Genomic DNA, 15,934 nt, shown 5'->3' with positions numbered 1-15,934 from the left:
AATAATATTCTTTTCTCACTTAGCCAAGTAAGAAAGCTATAATTTTTGTTTAAATTATGCAATTAAAAAGTCAATAGCAGAAATTTCTTATGAAAAATCCCTGTTTAATTTTATGCATTGCAACTGCATGATGTGAAATATGCAAAAATAAACATAAGTGAAATTTTAGAAGAAAAAAAAGGGCTTACCTGAAGTTTTTATGGAAATTAAAATAGAATGTTGTTTTCGAAACATATTAAAAAATACTGAAGAGATAAAATTATGAAAAATAATCTCTCTTTATTAATGAATTATTTACTTATTATTACTAATAAAGACTAACTTGCTTTTAGTATGTAATTTGCAGTTTCTTCACCATATTCAAACTCTGAAAAATGTCCCCTTCATAAAATTCTAATTTTCAAAAACAATCCAGTCACAAAATTTAAATTCGTAAAAACTGCCTCTTTGCAAAATTTCTTTTCGTAAAAATAAAAATAAATAATCGCTACACAGCAGATTCTTGGAAGAAAATTAGCAGAAACATGATTATACAACAGCGTCATCACGAATCGAACGTGTCTAAACTCAAAGTTTGTGGGTCATAATAGCATCCAGCGTCGTGAAGTTACTATGGCATTATCACGAATCAAACAAGTCAAAGTTTGTAACTCCAATTCGAGCGTTGCAATAACATTGAATTGAAAATATTAGAATTTCAAAAATAAAGTGAAAAGGGCCGAAAAAATTATTAATAACTCTAATACATTTGTAACATTTTTCTAAAGAAAATCATTTATCAATAATTTTTATAAATAAGTTAAATCATTATTGAAAAATAATCAAAACTTAGCTGTATTATTTGTATGGGGTATAGGGAATAAAATTTTAATAGAATGTCAGAAATCGATAACTTAAATTCGAACTGTGTAATAACATCCTATTAAGGATGTTGAATTTCGGAAAACCAATTCATGTGGAAAGGGTCTAATAAATATGTAACTGCCGAAAAAACTGTCATCAAATGATCTAAAATTATGATGGAAATTTCATAAGCCTAACGCTTCAAAAAGTTATAACTTCTAAGTTCATAATAACACCCTATTGAAAATATCAGAATTAGAAATATCACGTTACAGAAACCAAAAACAATAAGTAACTGCTGATAAGCTATCAACGGCTAAAATTATGACAGAATCATCACAAATCAAACACTTCAAAAAAGTGATAGCTCAAATTTGAAAATCGCAACTAAGTAATAAGTATATTTGAAATTTGACCAAAGAACGATTCAAAAAACAATTGAAAAAATATGAGAACCTACAAAAAATAAATTAATTAATAAATTAAATAAAAAATAGTGATTGCTAAAGCTAAAGGTTCTTAAGAAATTTTGAAGAAAAAAAAATAATTTCAAATTTTCACAAAATTTGACTCTAAAAATAAAACCTAAATCAACCCCAGGATAATACAATATTGCTTTATAATTTCCAAGTGTAACAGCAACCCCATCTTTCAAGAGAGTTTTTTTATAATTAGTTTAATTGAATTCATGTAACAAACCTTGGTGATAAAAGATAAAGAAAATTAACAAGAAAAATCATTAATAATTTTAAAGAGATTATAAAACATTATTTATCCCAATAAATTTCTTAATAAAAAATAAGAATAGACAATCTGAAGTCCATCCATCCTATCTTTCAGAGATTCTAGCAACTAAAAACCTTTTTTCAGTTGAAAGTTTTCTAAGTCAAAACCATGGTTTGATACAGTTTTGTGAAATTTAGCCCCACATCAAATAGATAAAAATGAAACTCTTGCGAAGGAAAAGTGTTCTATGGCTAATGTTAGCCCAAACATAGCATGTTTGGCACTCACGAAATCAAATTCCCTGACTTTTCCAGACAATGGTTCAAAAATGTGAAATTCCTTTACTTTTGAACAATTTCCAAATTTCCCGATTTTTCTAGGTAGCATAGCATTAGTATATATAATTGTAAATAATTTTGTATTTAGCATTTTATATATACTCAGTAGCATTAGTATATATAATGCTAAATACAGAAGATACTATTAGCTTCTCATGATAGATTGTCACACACACAAAAGGGTTAAATTTATCAAAATATGTTTATACAGAAAAAGTTGTAATTTTTGTTTTTTACTTTAAAAACTGAATAATAATGTTAATCAGCCAATGTTACCTTTCAAATCCAGTAGGGTCCCTTCTTATTTTAGTTATCATATGCTTCAAAGAAGAACTTCTGTTATATACAGCAAGTGCTTCCTGGAAAAAATTTTAAAAAAAGGAAGTTAAGTTATTTATTTCAATAAAAATATAACTTTTAGTAATAATTGGTAAAAAAATATTAAACTAAATAAATGCATGTTAATACATTTAGAAAAATATAAAATTTTGTTTTAAATTAAAAAAAAAAAAATTTTAAATTTAAAAAAATAAAAAATTTCAAAAAATATAAAAAGGAACTTGAAAACATAACTTTTAGCAATATTTTTAAAAAAATTATAAATAAATGCATGTTAATACATTAAAAAATATAAGATTTTGCTTCACATTTTCATTTTTTGTTTCAAAAAAAAAACTAAAACACCAAATGTTAAAAATACTTTAAAACAATGTTAATTCTTTAGAATACAATATAGAATTTTTTCTATACAGAACAGAAGGCTAATATTTTTGTTTCCTTCCAATTTCTAGAATAGGAAACAGTTAAACAAATAATGTATGTTACAATAAAACAAGCTAACACATTTTTCATACATTAAAAATTGTAAAATGACTTTAAATCAAGCCCTTTAATATTATTTTGGTACATATTAAAATTAGTCTCTAAAATTTTGAATTAGTTATTAAATAGCTTGGCTTAGCACAATTCATATCATCAAGAATAATAATTATTCTTTATAATAAATTATTTTTCAATTAGGCAATCAAGTTTATGTTTAATTGCAAAGTAAAATTTTGCGTTGATGACTTGCATGATAACATTTCTTTTCTTCTTTTTTTTGCAAAATTTTTTTTAAAATTCATACAATTTCTACAATACTTTTCTTAAATTAACTAACAAGAATAAAACACAAAAAATGGCATAGAAATAGAAACACTACAGTTTCAGTTTTATAAATGAGAACTTTCCTCAGTGTTGAGAAACTAAATGGCAGAAGAGGAAACATCACAATAATTAACAAGAAAATAAAAAGGATATAAGAGATAAGTGTAAGAACTTTAATCCCCATAAAATAATGATGTAGATGGGTTGGGGAATAGAGAAATGAAATAAGTAGAAAATAAATAATTCCTTTTCTGAAATTTAAATACTATAAAATTGCAAATTTTCTTTTGAAATTTGCTGGTTTAGTGACAATGAATAAAGTATAGAATTTGACTTTTTCCTCCGCCCAACCGCACAAAAATGAAATAAATTTTTTTTAACTCAAAAATTTCGATTTCAATAAAGTAAAAAAGTATGTATGTTTTAGATGAAGAAGTTAAAGCAGAATGAAACCAATTAGATTGTTTAATGAAGGGGGAAAAAATAATCATAAGAAAGAAGAACCTGTACACGATTAGTCTCTAAGAATAAAATCCTTTCATTTCAAGGAATGAAAAAAGATAAGAGTAATCATTTAAGGGGGCATTTCATAAACATTTTAATTCAGCAAACTGGATGATTCCTTTAGAGAAGTCAAATCGGAAGCAAAACAATCTTATAAAATAAAAATATTACAAAGCAAAAAAAATAATAATAATAAAAAGTTTCAGACAGTTTAAGACTTTTTCTTTGTCACCATGTTTAATAACTTGGCACCAATCCAATCATTTTTCACCTTTTGTTAGACTAAAAATATTTTATATGGTGTGTTAGATATTAAGCTATTGCCACATGGTATAAAACAATACTCGTTGTAAGTGCTTTTAATTATTTTTGAGAAGTCATTAATATCCTACTAGGTGCGGAACAAGTTTTCAATGTATCTGAAGGTGATGGGGGTCTTATTAGACCTATATTGTGACATTAACAGCAGAGATCGGTAAACTGTGCTTTAGGAGGCATCGGTAAACTGTGTTAGGATTTTAAATATTAATTACAAAATTACTAGCAAACCCATTGAACTGAAATTGGTGCCTAACGTCATAAAATGGGATGAAGCTTTGTTTAAAAAAATAAAATAAAAATACCATCCAGGTTCCTCATTGTCAAGGTTCATATCAAGCAACCTGAATTAAACCAGGCTAATTAGACAATTAATCAGGCTCATTGAAAAATGTAGCTGACTCTGAAATCCCTGAAGTTTCCAGACTGCGGTATCAAATACCTATGATTTTCGTAACTGGTGGTATCAATTTTATAATTAATTTTTAAAACATGTCTTATTCCAATGCAAAAAATATATCACAAAAAACCTATATTTGTTTTAAAAGTTAAAAATAATGAAATTTTTTCACAAATTTAAAGATTTTTTTTCATAAGAATATTGGAGTTATAGACATTTTGATTTTAAATTCAAATTACTTCATATTCAAATGAGTGTTGAGTATTTAAATTAAATTTCCAGATTGATAAAATTCCCTGTTTATTCAGTTACCACCCTCAAAATAACAGATGTTTTTTGCAAAGAACCTAAGATATATAAAAGTTTAAATCATTTAAAACCAATAAAAATTTTAAATTATACATTGCAATGCAAGATTTAAAACAGAAATTAAATTTACATCATTCATATGAAGAACATTTAAGAAGTCTGGACGTGTCAAAAAACGGACAGCGGGTGAACGCATAATCAAAACCCTTTGATTTTCTGGGCTGGATGAGGAAGGCACTGTTGTTGTTGAAGAAGAGGCAGGAGTTGTATTTGCTGCGGTATCCTCATGGGGACGTGATGTTATTGTCCTACGAATACTCTGATACCTGGAAGCAAAGAAAATTAAGTTAACCAATAAAAATTTATTAGCCCTTACACAAAAAATTTTTTAAAAAATAAAATACATGGATTTATTACATTTTTTGGAAAAAAATTATAAAATACTTGATTTTATTATAGAATAATATTACAGAGTGGCTATAAGCACTGAGAAAAATACTTGATTTTTATTATACAGGGATGAGAGTAGTCAGAAAGCAAAAAAGAGGAAATCCAAGAAAGAATATATGTATACAAAAATTTAAAAAAAAAGAAAAGTGAGATTTTTAAACTTGTAAACCATGTGATTATAAATCCCGATGATTAATTTTTTTAAATTGTATAAATACATGAATATGAATCACATGCATTTAAATTGAGAGAATATGAATCTCAATATGAAGTTTTTAAATCACATGAATTTTAATCTCTATATCGAATTTAAAAAATGCAAAAATACAAATCGCGATGCGTAATTTTTAGATCACGCAAATCCGAATCACGATGTATAATTTTTAAATCAAGCGAATACGAATCGATATGTATAATTTTTAAAGCACGTATAAATACAAAAATCAATGTTTGATATTACAACCGCAAAAGCGAATCACAACATTGGATTTTAAGCTTGCGTGAATCGCTACATAGGGTTTTAAAAGCGAGTAAATTCAAATCGCGATATTGAATTTTTAAATCTCGTAAATAACAATCGCAGCATTCGCAAGAAAGTCTAAAGAAAATCGATGATTGATAATAAAAATGTGATTTTAAAAATGCATAAATACGAAACGCGATTTTGGATTTTTAAATATCGTAAATACGAATCATAATGTACAATATTTAAATAGCATAAATAAGAATCACAATGCGCAACATTTAAGTCATGTAAATACGAAAATTGATGATTGATATTAAAATCGTGTGCATATGAATCGAGATATTTGCAGAGTCTGGGATTTCTAAAAGGCTTGTTTGTATTGTTTTTGCACAATCAATTAATCTAGTAAATAAAAATTTACTAGATTAATTGATTGAGCAAATAAATATTTGCACCACAAATCACCAAAATGTTTTTTTTTTTTGTTTTTTTTTTGTTTGCTTTCACACCAGAAAACAGGAAGCAGTGACGTCTGAGTTACGAAAATACGAGCTATCCGACGGACAGATGAAAACATGGAAAATCTTATTTTCTGTGCGTAAAATCGGAGAAAATAGCTAAAATAAGTAAAAATGCGGAAGGGTTAGCAGCTAGGACGTAGTTTGAATTTTCTGTTTATCTTTGAAAATCGTAAATAAATATAATTATTTTACTTCAATGACTGAATTTAAAAAAAACGGGATATTTATTTAAAAAAACGAAACTTTTAGAGAATCGGAGTTTTTGATAAAAAGGCTGAAATTCGAGAGACAAAAAAAATCTCATCCCTGTATAAAGGTCAACCAGTTTTATCCCAAGAAAATGATTTTTAGAGAAACTTCAGAGGGAGAAATGAGGACTTCAATACTTTCGCTCTGCAGAAAATTAAATTACTCATAAAATATTTTAATTTGTGCAAAAACATTTTCCGCGGGAATTAGAGGGAAAAATGGAAAAATCTGTGGAAAAAAAGCGGAAATCCACGGAAGAATCGCATCCCTGATTATAGAATAATATTACACAGTGACTCAAAACACTCAGAAAAAAAAATTATTTGACTTTAACATCGCAAATATCAATATTTAACAAAAGAGGTATTTATCAAAAACTTGAATAATAAAACTTTTTAAAATTGGTATTTTCACAACAAAAACTTTTTATTTACTTTAACAGAAATTGCTATATTTCTATTTTTTTTTTCCTCCTCTAATACTGTTAACAATATATATAGTGAAATTTGATATTTTTTTTAATGATTATACACATTTTCTCAAAACAAAAATAAGCAAAAACCTTTGTTAAATTTATGTAAACTACATCAAATGAAAAATTTTCATTCTAAGGAGCCTTGATGTGTAGCATAGTATGAAACCAAGTTTTACAAACCTGCGATCAAGTTGCTGACGTTGTAATTCACTAGCTGTTCCAAGTGTCAATTGCTGTGAAGTGGATGTAGTTGGTTTCGCCCATGTAGTAGTGCGATTTAAATGATCAATGTAAAAAATACGACCATGGCTATCTACACGAGCTTCCCAATCTATAAAATTAAAATAAAGAGGAAAATATTACTCAATAGTGTATTTTTTTAAAAATAATAAATAATTTTAAACTTAAGTTTCTGTAAATTATCAAATCGATGTACATTTAAAAAAGTAGTAATATAACTGCATACCTGCCAACTTGCACGGCTGTGGAGAAAAAATTTTCTTAGTGATAGCAACATTAGCCTTTTGGTGTATTAAACCTTGAAATTTAAAGTTTCAAAAAAAGCTTTTAAACTACCACAACGAATAAATAATTTTAAAAAAATATGCAGATAAGATCTGTTTGTTGTCTTATAATGCAATAGATGTCTAAATAGTTTAGTTTTTAGAAAATTCTTCTAAACTTAATTGTTGTTTTTTTAACACTTAGCGAAATTTTTTCAGCAACTGTACAAGTTGCCAGGCATGTAATTGTTTCTTTTTGGCAAATTATTATTTCTAGAATATAATTTCTGCATGCTTCTTTCCAGTTATGCAAGTAAGTAATAATATTTATAATATAGTTTTTTTTAAACAAACCCTATTATTGAGAATTTTTACTGTAAAAAAGACAGTGTACTATTTTGCACTTCGAATAATTTGACCTGAAACTGGAATGGTCCACCAGAAAATCAATGTCTTTCTCTTTGTTAAATTGCTGTGGACTTCCTAGTTATACTGGATGATCTCTTTTATATCATCCGTTTATTAAATCACGATTTAATTCACGTTTTAAATCACTAATTTAAGTCAGTTGACTTTTTAAAAAATTAATCATTTAAATTAAATTCTTTCCTTTAAAAAATTTATATAAAATTTTATAATTAGATAGTTTAAATTTTTTATTTAGTTGTATACATATCGATTATATCAGGGGTTTCCAACTTACATGAGGCCGGGGGCCACAATTCAAAACACAAATCAAATGGCTGGCCGTAACTTTATCAAAATTTTATGTAGGTCCCTTTTATGTTTGAAGGAACATTAAATATTACTGTCAGATTTTTACCAAGTTGTACAAAACACAAGTATTGAATTACAAATTAAAATAAGTAGATTTTTAAGAATGTTTAATTGCATATTAAAAAATGCGGGCTACAATAACTTTAATGTGCACCCATGTATTAAACAATTAATGTGCAATAGATATCTAATTGTTAAGATATAAAACTTTAAAAAGGTTGGTATTAAAACTTACATAGTTGCACACAAAATGTTCAATGACAAAATTGAGGTTTGTCTGCTGCAACCACCAGAAAATAGATATTTACATTTTAAATTTACAAATGTGAGTTTAAATATTTTCGTCCAAAATGAGTGGTTTCAAAAAGTTAAATCGGAGAATTTCTTCGAGAAAATTTCTGATACACACATGCAAAATTATATTCACAAAATACAAAAAAAATGAAATAAAAAATAGCAGCGTACACGATTATTGTTTTATTTGAAAAAATATTTTCTTTTATGTAAAATCTGAGAAAATTTTTTTTTTTGCACCGTTGGTATGATAAATTTCACAGAAGCGAAGAAATTAGGTTTTTAGTAACGAGAAAAGTATTTTAGACCCATGCAGATTTTTTATGAAAATTGTCCGCAAAGAAATGACAACTAATATATTTTAGTTCGCGGGCCACAAAAAAAGGCTTCGCGGGCCGGATGCGGCCCCCGGGCCGCCAGTTGGAAACCACTGGATTATATATATATTGATTTAGTTAAAATTTATCTCATCTTTTCTTTTAATGCATGTTTATTTTTGAAATAAATCCCTAAGTTATTTTGTAAAATTATTTGCTAAAATACAGTTTAAAAAAGTGTCTGCTGAATTAACAATTTATCCTGTCAACTTAAAAATTAAGGAAAAAGAATTTTAAAAAATTTTAATTTGTTTATTTTACCTTTTTTAGGATTATTGTCCACTCACGATATAAAAACCTTATGTTATAAAATTCATTTTCACCAGAGCCCTGAAGGTCGTTACATCGAATATCAACTGTATAAAAAACTGTATTTAAATCTCTTTCAAAGAAAAGATTCTATTGTACTCACGAGGGGGCAGTGGTTCCTCAAGATCAACCCTCTGGTATCTAATTGTTCTTTCAGGAATAGAAGGCAAACGAGTGGTAGGAAGATGTTGCAAGGTAGCAACCTGCAATGAATCTCTGCCAGCAGAGAAGCTCAAGGACCTCGTTGCCATATTGCTAAAATTAAAACAAAAAATTTTTCATATATTAAAAATTTATAAAAAAATTGGATATTCTCTTTTTATACTAGAATATTTATAATTTATTTAACTTGAAAAGTTTCAAACATTTTATGTAAAAGAAAGTTTTAATAACATTAACATATTCAAAAAATATTTAACGTAATTTTCTGAATGTATGCTCCGAGGCAGAATTTTTTTCGGCTTTCTGTGACGAATTTCCCAAGGAGTAATATCTTTTTGCAAGACACTTTCAATTATAATAATTACTAATTTAAAGTAACAAAAGCATTCACAAAAGGTAAAAAAAAAATAAAAAATAGAATAAAAATTTATAAAACTTTTTTCAACTGTAATTGTAGTATTTTTTATTCTAATATTATGGGCGATATTCTTGCATTTTGTAGTCTAAAAAATGCATTTGTTATTTCCTTTTCCGAATTTTGTAAAACTTCATTACATGCAACAAAAAAATAATTGAAAACCCTAAAATCCATCACAGTAACAACTGAAATCGGGCATTTTAAAAAGAATTACCCCAATGCATACTTAAGAAAAGAGAACTGAAGAGGTTCTGCAGAAAAGAGAACCAAATTTTTTTATTTCCCAACTGAAAAATCTTTCTACGAGAACTCTGTATCGTTTAGCAACTATGTCACTGTAATTCTGCCACAAGGTAACACACGCTTGATGACATTTGTTTTATTATTGTGACTATTTTTTATTATGTGTTTTATTATCAAGCAAGGTTGGACACTTCATATTTTTGATTTAGTTGAAATTTTATAGATCTGTTCTTCATATAAAACTATTGGACAAATATTTCTATTACTTTTGCACAAAATAAATAAATAAATATTCTTAGGGTTCTTGGGGTCAAAACAGAAGATGCTCTAGAATTTTGAGAAAAATACATTGATTTCATGTGATAATACTTTTGTGAAATCAGCAAACCACAGTATGAACTATTATCTTGTATTCTCCTATCCCACACTAACTATTAAGAAAAATATTTGCAGAGCTTAGCACTTAAAAAACTATTTTATTAGCACTTAATAAAGCTACTTAGAAAGCTATTAACTTAGCACTCAATAAAGTTATTCAGAAAGATATTAACTTATCACTTAATAAAGTTTTTTTTTTTTTTGATTTAGACTGTTAAAATCAAACTCATGGCAGCAGTGAACCACAAAGTAACAGATTTCTGTATTACAGCATGCCAATGAGTACTCCTAAAAAACATCAATATATGTGTGGTGTAGCTATATTAATGTGACCTTAAAGTAATAAGAAACTGAAATATTGCATAACTTTCAACAATATTAACTGCCTTTACCAGAACTAGATTGTATAAAACTTGCTGGAAAAGAAGCCTTAAGTATTGCAGAAACAAAACCAATTCACAGATTTATGGTTACTGATTAAGCTTTTAAATAAAATAAATGGCCCAAAGCTTTGAGGTCCTTAGTTGAATAATTGAATGCAGAAATAGTTATGCGAAAACTCTTAATTGCTTTAAAAAATGTGACGTAGGCCCAATATGAACATCTAAGTTAATACCCTTGGAATCAAATGTGATTTCATTAGATTTAAATTTGATCTTTATTTCTCTATCTAGAATTTAGTGAGGGGGTTGGCAAAACATACTCGTTGCTATCTAGCTAAGTGATGTATTTGTGTATATATATTGTATTGCTAACTCTTTTCAGATTCTTAAGTCCTTTCTCAAATTTAATCAAAAAGGCTTTTCTCTAGAACAAAAAATATCTATTTATCAAATGAGAAATAAAGAGCTAAAAAATAGGAATTAAAAGCTTAGTCAATATGTATATTGTATAATCCTAACAAAGAAGTGGTAGAACACTTAGCAAAAAATTCATACAAAGAATTAAAAGAAATTAGGAATTATATTTCCCAAGTACATTTTAAAAGATAATTACAACTCTTCATATAACTATGAACTTTTAAAAAGTAAAACATATATCAATATGCTTATACTTAAATGAGAAATAAAGTAAAAATATAAATAAATAATTTTTTATGAGGTCTTATTCAAATCCTCATCATTAAAATCATTGTAAATTTGATTAGTTACACATTAATATCACCACATATTACACGTAAGAAAGAACTTACCCTAAAGAATTGCGTCTTTGAACCCATAATTCTGAATCAGGTCTGATATAGGCCAAATGGTTTGTCATATTTAAGCGAGAAGACACAGTGCTGTCTCGTTCCTCAGAAGAAGGAGATGTCCTCAATGGTGATGGACCATCATCTGATGTTTCATCTGTTGGACTCACTGGACTAAGATCATCACTAGCAGGACTGACGATCAAGCCAGGGGATACTGGTGTCTGAACACTGTCTGGTGTTGATAACAAACTTAGAGAACTGGTACTACAATGCATGCCAGTCCTAGAGATCGAAGGCATGTCTGGGGTCGTAGCACAACTCGGCAAGGACGGTTCTTGTGCAATAGCATCAGGATAAGCAAGCACATTTTCACCATCACCAGAATCGGAATCCGATCCATAGGAACCGTTTCTATGACCACTACATCCACCGCCCGGCGGCTCTTCATTTTCACTGGCACTAAGAGTTTGGGATGAGGGGCTGCTGCACGGCGGAGTAGCAATGCCAGGCACACACACACTATAACTTCCCGGTATTTCATCATTGTCTAGGTTTAAATCACCAAAATCTGAGCTCATATGATCCATTGAACTTGCCACACGTGCCAAGTCACTTGCTTCACTTAAACTGAGGTAAGTCTCATGGTCCAAATCTGAAGAACTATATACATCCATGCTAGGTTCCAATTCTGAATAATTTAAAATAGGTGTATCGCCACATTCAAAATTTACAGCTTCATTTATATTTTCTAAAGATGGACCACCTTCATGGATGGAGTCATGCTCAGGAGTTGCTAAGGGAGCTGTTCGTTGGTTAAGCGGATGTTCATTACGTGCTTGGGTTTGATTAATATAATGACCATCACTAAAGGCATCTGACCCAATTGGATGAACTGCTAAGGCCATAGGCCGAGATGCACCACTAGAAGTTCTTTGAGGCAAAGCTGGAGGTGGAGGACTAGAATCTCTTATAAGAGGCACTGATGCAGATGAAGTTAAAGTGGTACCAGTCTCAGTATTTTCAAGACATGGTGTGGCATCATCATCAGTACCATCATTCTGTTCATCAGTATCGACAATTTCTAAAAGGAAGCTATCTTCAGGTTTTGTATGTTTATGTTTCTGAGAAGACATATGACTAGAATCTAAACCCTCAGTTCTAGCAACAGATGACCCCTCTTGTGATGACGGTCCAGGCCCAAGTAAATGGGCTTTAGATCGTTCAAGGGGTCGATGACTTTTAGAAGATTTTTGTTTGGGAGGAAGTGGCGGAGGAATATCCATTTCTTTAACAGGGGTAGGATTAGGAGATGAATCAATACTGTTGGTAGTGTCTGCTGCAGGTTGAAGCACGTATTCCATATTAGTAAAGGCCACAGAGGAAGAGCCACCGCTACAAACACTGTTATTACTAGTGGTAAATGTTGTTGGTATAGATGGCACAGAGAGACGAGAAACTGATACTTGAGATGCTCTTCGAACTGGAGGAGCAGCTGCAATGCTGTTAATGTTTTGATCTGAACCAGATCTAATATTTCTAGGTTGACTGTCTCTTCTAATTGGCTCAGCACGTGATGAACCACTCACTGAATGACTTGAACCATTTCCTGATAAATTACCATTTTGCATTTGAGCTGAACGACTAGAGAGTACAATATGTTGAGGTGTATTAGGGACGGATGACCCAGTTATTTGTGAATCTGAGAGATCAGTTGCATAGATAGGATTATGAACCTGTCGAATATGTGTAAAAGGATCAACTGAAATAAAAAAAGAAATTTCAGTCAACATTACATTTCACACAGCAGAAACCATAATTGAAATATTTCAAGCCACAAAAAGCTAATAGAATTTAGATTAATAAAAAATTTTATTGAAAAAAATTACATATCAGTAATAAGATACCTGGACCACTTTCTAAAGTGAAAGTGAAAGAAAACTGTCCAGTCACGTGGTCTGATGGATTTTTATTGCACAAATTAAAGTTGAATTCAACTGGAGATCTGCCATATGAAAAAAAATAGAGAAAATATTAAGTAGGCAAAATATATTTCAAGACATATTTAATAACTTGGTTAGGGATAAAACTTACCCAGTGCACTGATCAAGAAGAAGGCAAATTTGAATAGAAAATTTTCCTAGAAAACGACTAATGATTGGTCGACTTTTAGCAAATTTATCTTTTACTTCGAACTCAAGGATGTCGGAGGGATAGGCAATAAATTCAAACTAAAAAAGATACCATTATAAGAATTTTATTAAATTTAATAATTTTAATCAATCTCAATTAAAAGTAGTTACGTAGTAGTTGGCATACATATATCTGTTTTCTTATCTATGTACATATAAAAGAAATATAATATACTAACAGCAGTCATAGCACTAGAGTCAAATATCTTTTGTACGAAAAGATCTCTTAAATGATATTGTTAAAAAAACAAATAACATCATTAAAAAACAAAAGTATGACAAAAGTCCTGCCGAAAAATAAATTGAAATTTAAGAAAAAAAATCTTCTAATAATTGCACAATTTTTTTTTTAAACATTATATAAAAAATGGGTGAATTCTCATGAAAACAGTCATTTTCAGTTCATAAAATCCAAAAAAAGTAAAGTGGATGAAAAGTTTTGAAATTTTTTATATTTATAGATGTATGGAATGGCATAATAAGAAATATATATATCCCTTAAATTATATTTAATATTCAAACAAATTAATTTTACAATTTAAAAAATGAGCGAATGGCAATAATTGTGGGGGGAATGTTTTATTTGTATATGTTTTTTTTTTAACTTCAAAAATTACACCTATCTCTAGTTTGAAAGTATATTTAACATACTAAGCATATTTAATGTATATTATAATTTAGTTTTATAATTACAAGAGTTTTTTACAGGTACGAGAAATAGAATTGGCTGGCACGATTGTCACATAGAATGGGTGGTAGAATTCTTTTTTTGATGTCTGTGTGTAGTTATGTATGTCTTTTGGAAATAGCCATTTGTATTTTCCTACACTTCTTGGAACCATTACATCAATGGTTAAATTTTTTGAATGAAAGATCTTTACTTCTCCGGGGTATAAAATTGTTTCATACTCAACTGGCACCCAATCTCCTATTTTGAACTCCTCTGTATTTTGGTTTTTGTTTGAAGATAATGGAACAGTGATTTTCAACTCATACTTACATGCAGTTCCCAAATTATAATATTCACACAAAATTGATGCATCACATGCAAAACATGAGAGGGCACAAAAATTCAATATATTATTTCTTGAACTGTATACAACTTGATGAACATTCATAGTGACTGAGAATGAATTTATTTCTCCCTAGATTAATTTATCAAATATTTTTTTTCCTTATATCTTCATTTGCAACGTCAAATAAAGTTACTAAACAATTTTTTCTTAATACAGAAACAAGTGTCTTATAATTATGCAAATCTTTTCCTTTTGTCACTTTTTGATCTGCAGTTTCTTTCATAACAGCCCCAATTCTGTCGGGAGCTCCTTTTTCATGTCCGGATTCACTCTGGCTCCAAGTAAAGTTTAGAATACCAGGAGTAAGCTGTTTTATATGTTGATATCAAATGAAAGATTTTTTGTTAATATATTGAGCTGGTGGCCTTAAGATCACTTAGCATATGAACATATTTTACTTCATTTGTACTCAAAAACAACTTCGACATTTAATTAAAATTCATCAAAGGATAAAATAATATTCTAAGTTCTCCTCATTTTATACATTAGCGTGGGAATGACAAATTTAATAAAATTTACAAATAACAGGCTTAATTGATTTCTGAAATCAATCACATACTATAATATTCATACAAGAAAGCAACTTATAAGACATGAGGGAATGATAAATGTAAAAAAAAAAATTTTACCTTGTCTGATGCATTCAAATTTATTCCACAGCAAAGATTCTGTAAGTTGAAGATGAAAACATACTGCAATTTTGTTCTATGATGCCAGTTGTAAACAACTAAAGTTTTCATTAAAATATTTTTATTCTGTTGAGATTGTGGGTGGTAAATACATTGTTGTGAGGGAGTTGCAAAACGCTAGAGATAAAGTTTACAATAGCGCTGTGGTAAGATTTTTTATCAGAAATTAAATTTAAAATTGATTTTCTGAATTCTATATTTCAATATTCTAAAATATAAAATACAAATTTGCAAACTTTTTCCTTTTATTTTAGAAACAAATTTTTTCTTTTTTTTTAAATCGACAGTTGGGATAAGTGAGGGAATGATATATTGATAATTTTATTTTTAGTTTTAGTCAACCAGAGTTCTGTAAGACACTTTGCCATAAAAAAAATTCACAAGTCTTAAAACAAGCATAAAATATACTGGGGGCATGAAAATGACTGTTTTAGTGAGAATATATATATCAATATACATAATTGATATTTCTAGTTTTTTGTAACCAATGGCAGGATATTAAATAATTTTTTTCAGTCCCGTCTTATTCATTCTATTCATTACAAAGTATATTACAAAAAAATTTTAATTTTTAATTTAAGT

At 28.6% G+C, this 15,934-nt stretch overlaps 1 protein-coding gene across 3 annotated transcripts in view; it reads right to left on the bottom strand.

Annotated features, from left to right (window-relative positions):
- Positions 1–15,934, bottom strand: part of LOC107443042 (E3 ubiquitin-protein ligase HECW2) — a 41,394-nt gene that overhangs the window by 11,594 nt on the left and 13,866 nt on the right. Inside the window, exons 7-14 of one of the 3 annotated variants that reach the window (XM_043044912.2) lie at positions 15,293–15,331; positions 13,490–13,626; positions 13,303–13,400; positions 11,399–13,157; positions 9,109–9,260; positions 6,926–7,076; positions 4,715–4,910; positions 2,184–2,266 (exon numbers count right to left, since the gene is read on the bottom strand). In XM_043044912.2, coding sequence (XP_042900846.1) covers positions 2,184–2,266; positions 4,715–4,910; positions 6,926–7,076; positions 9,109–9,260; positions 11,399–13,157; positions 13,303–13,400; positions 13,490–13,626; positions 15,293–15,331 — 2,615 coding nt within the window. Of the gene's footprint in view, positions 1–2,183; positions 2,267–4,714; positions 4,911–6,925; positions 7,077–9,108; positions 9,261–11,398; positions 13,158–13,302; positions 13,401–13,489; positions 13,627–15,292; positions 15,391–15,934 lie in introns of all 3 variants that reach the window. The other 2 variants (XM_071186879.1, XM_043044913.2) reach the window with 2 other exon arrangements.

Source organism: Parasteatoda tepidariorum, chromosome 10, assembly GCF_043381705.1.
Source record: "Parasteatoda tepidariorum isolate YZ-2023 chromosome 10, CAS_Ptep_4.0, whole genome shotgun sequence".
Classification (NCBI taxonomy): domain Eukaryota; kingdom Metazoa; phylum Arthropoda; class Arachnida; order Araneae; family Theridiidae; genus Parasteatoda; species Parasteatoda tepidariorum.
The sequence above is the reverse complement of the archived record's forward strand: the minus strand, read 5'-3'. Positions and strand labels throughout refer to the sequence as shown.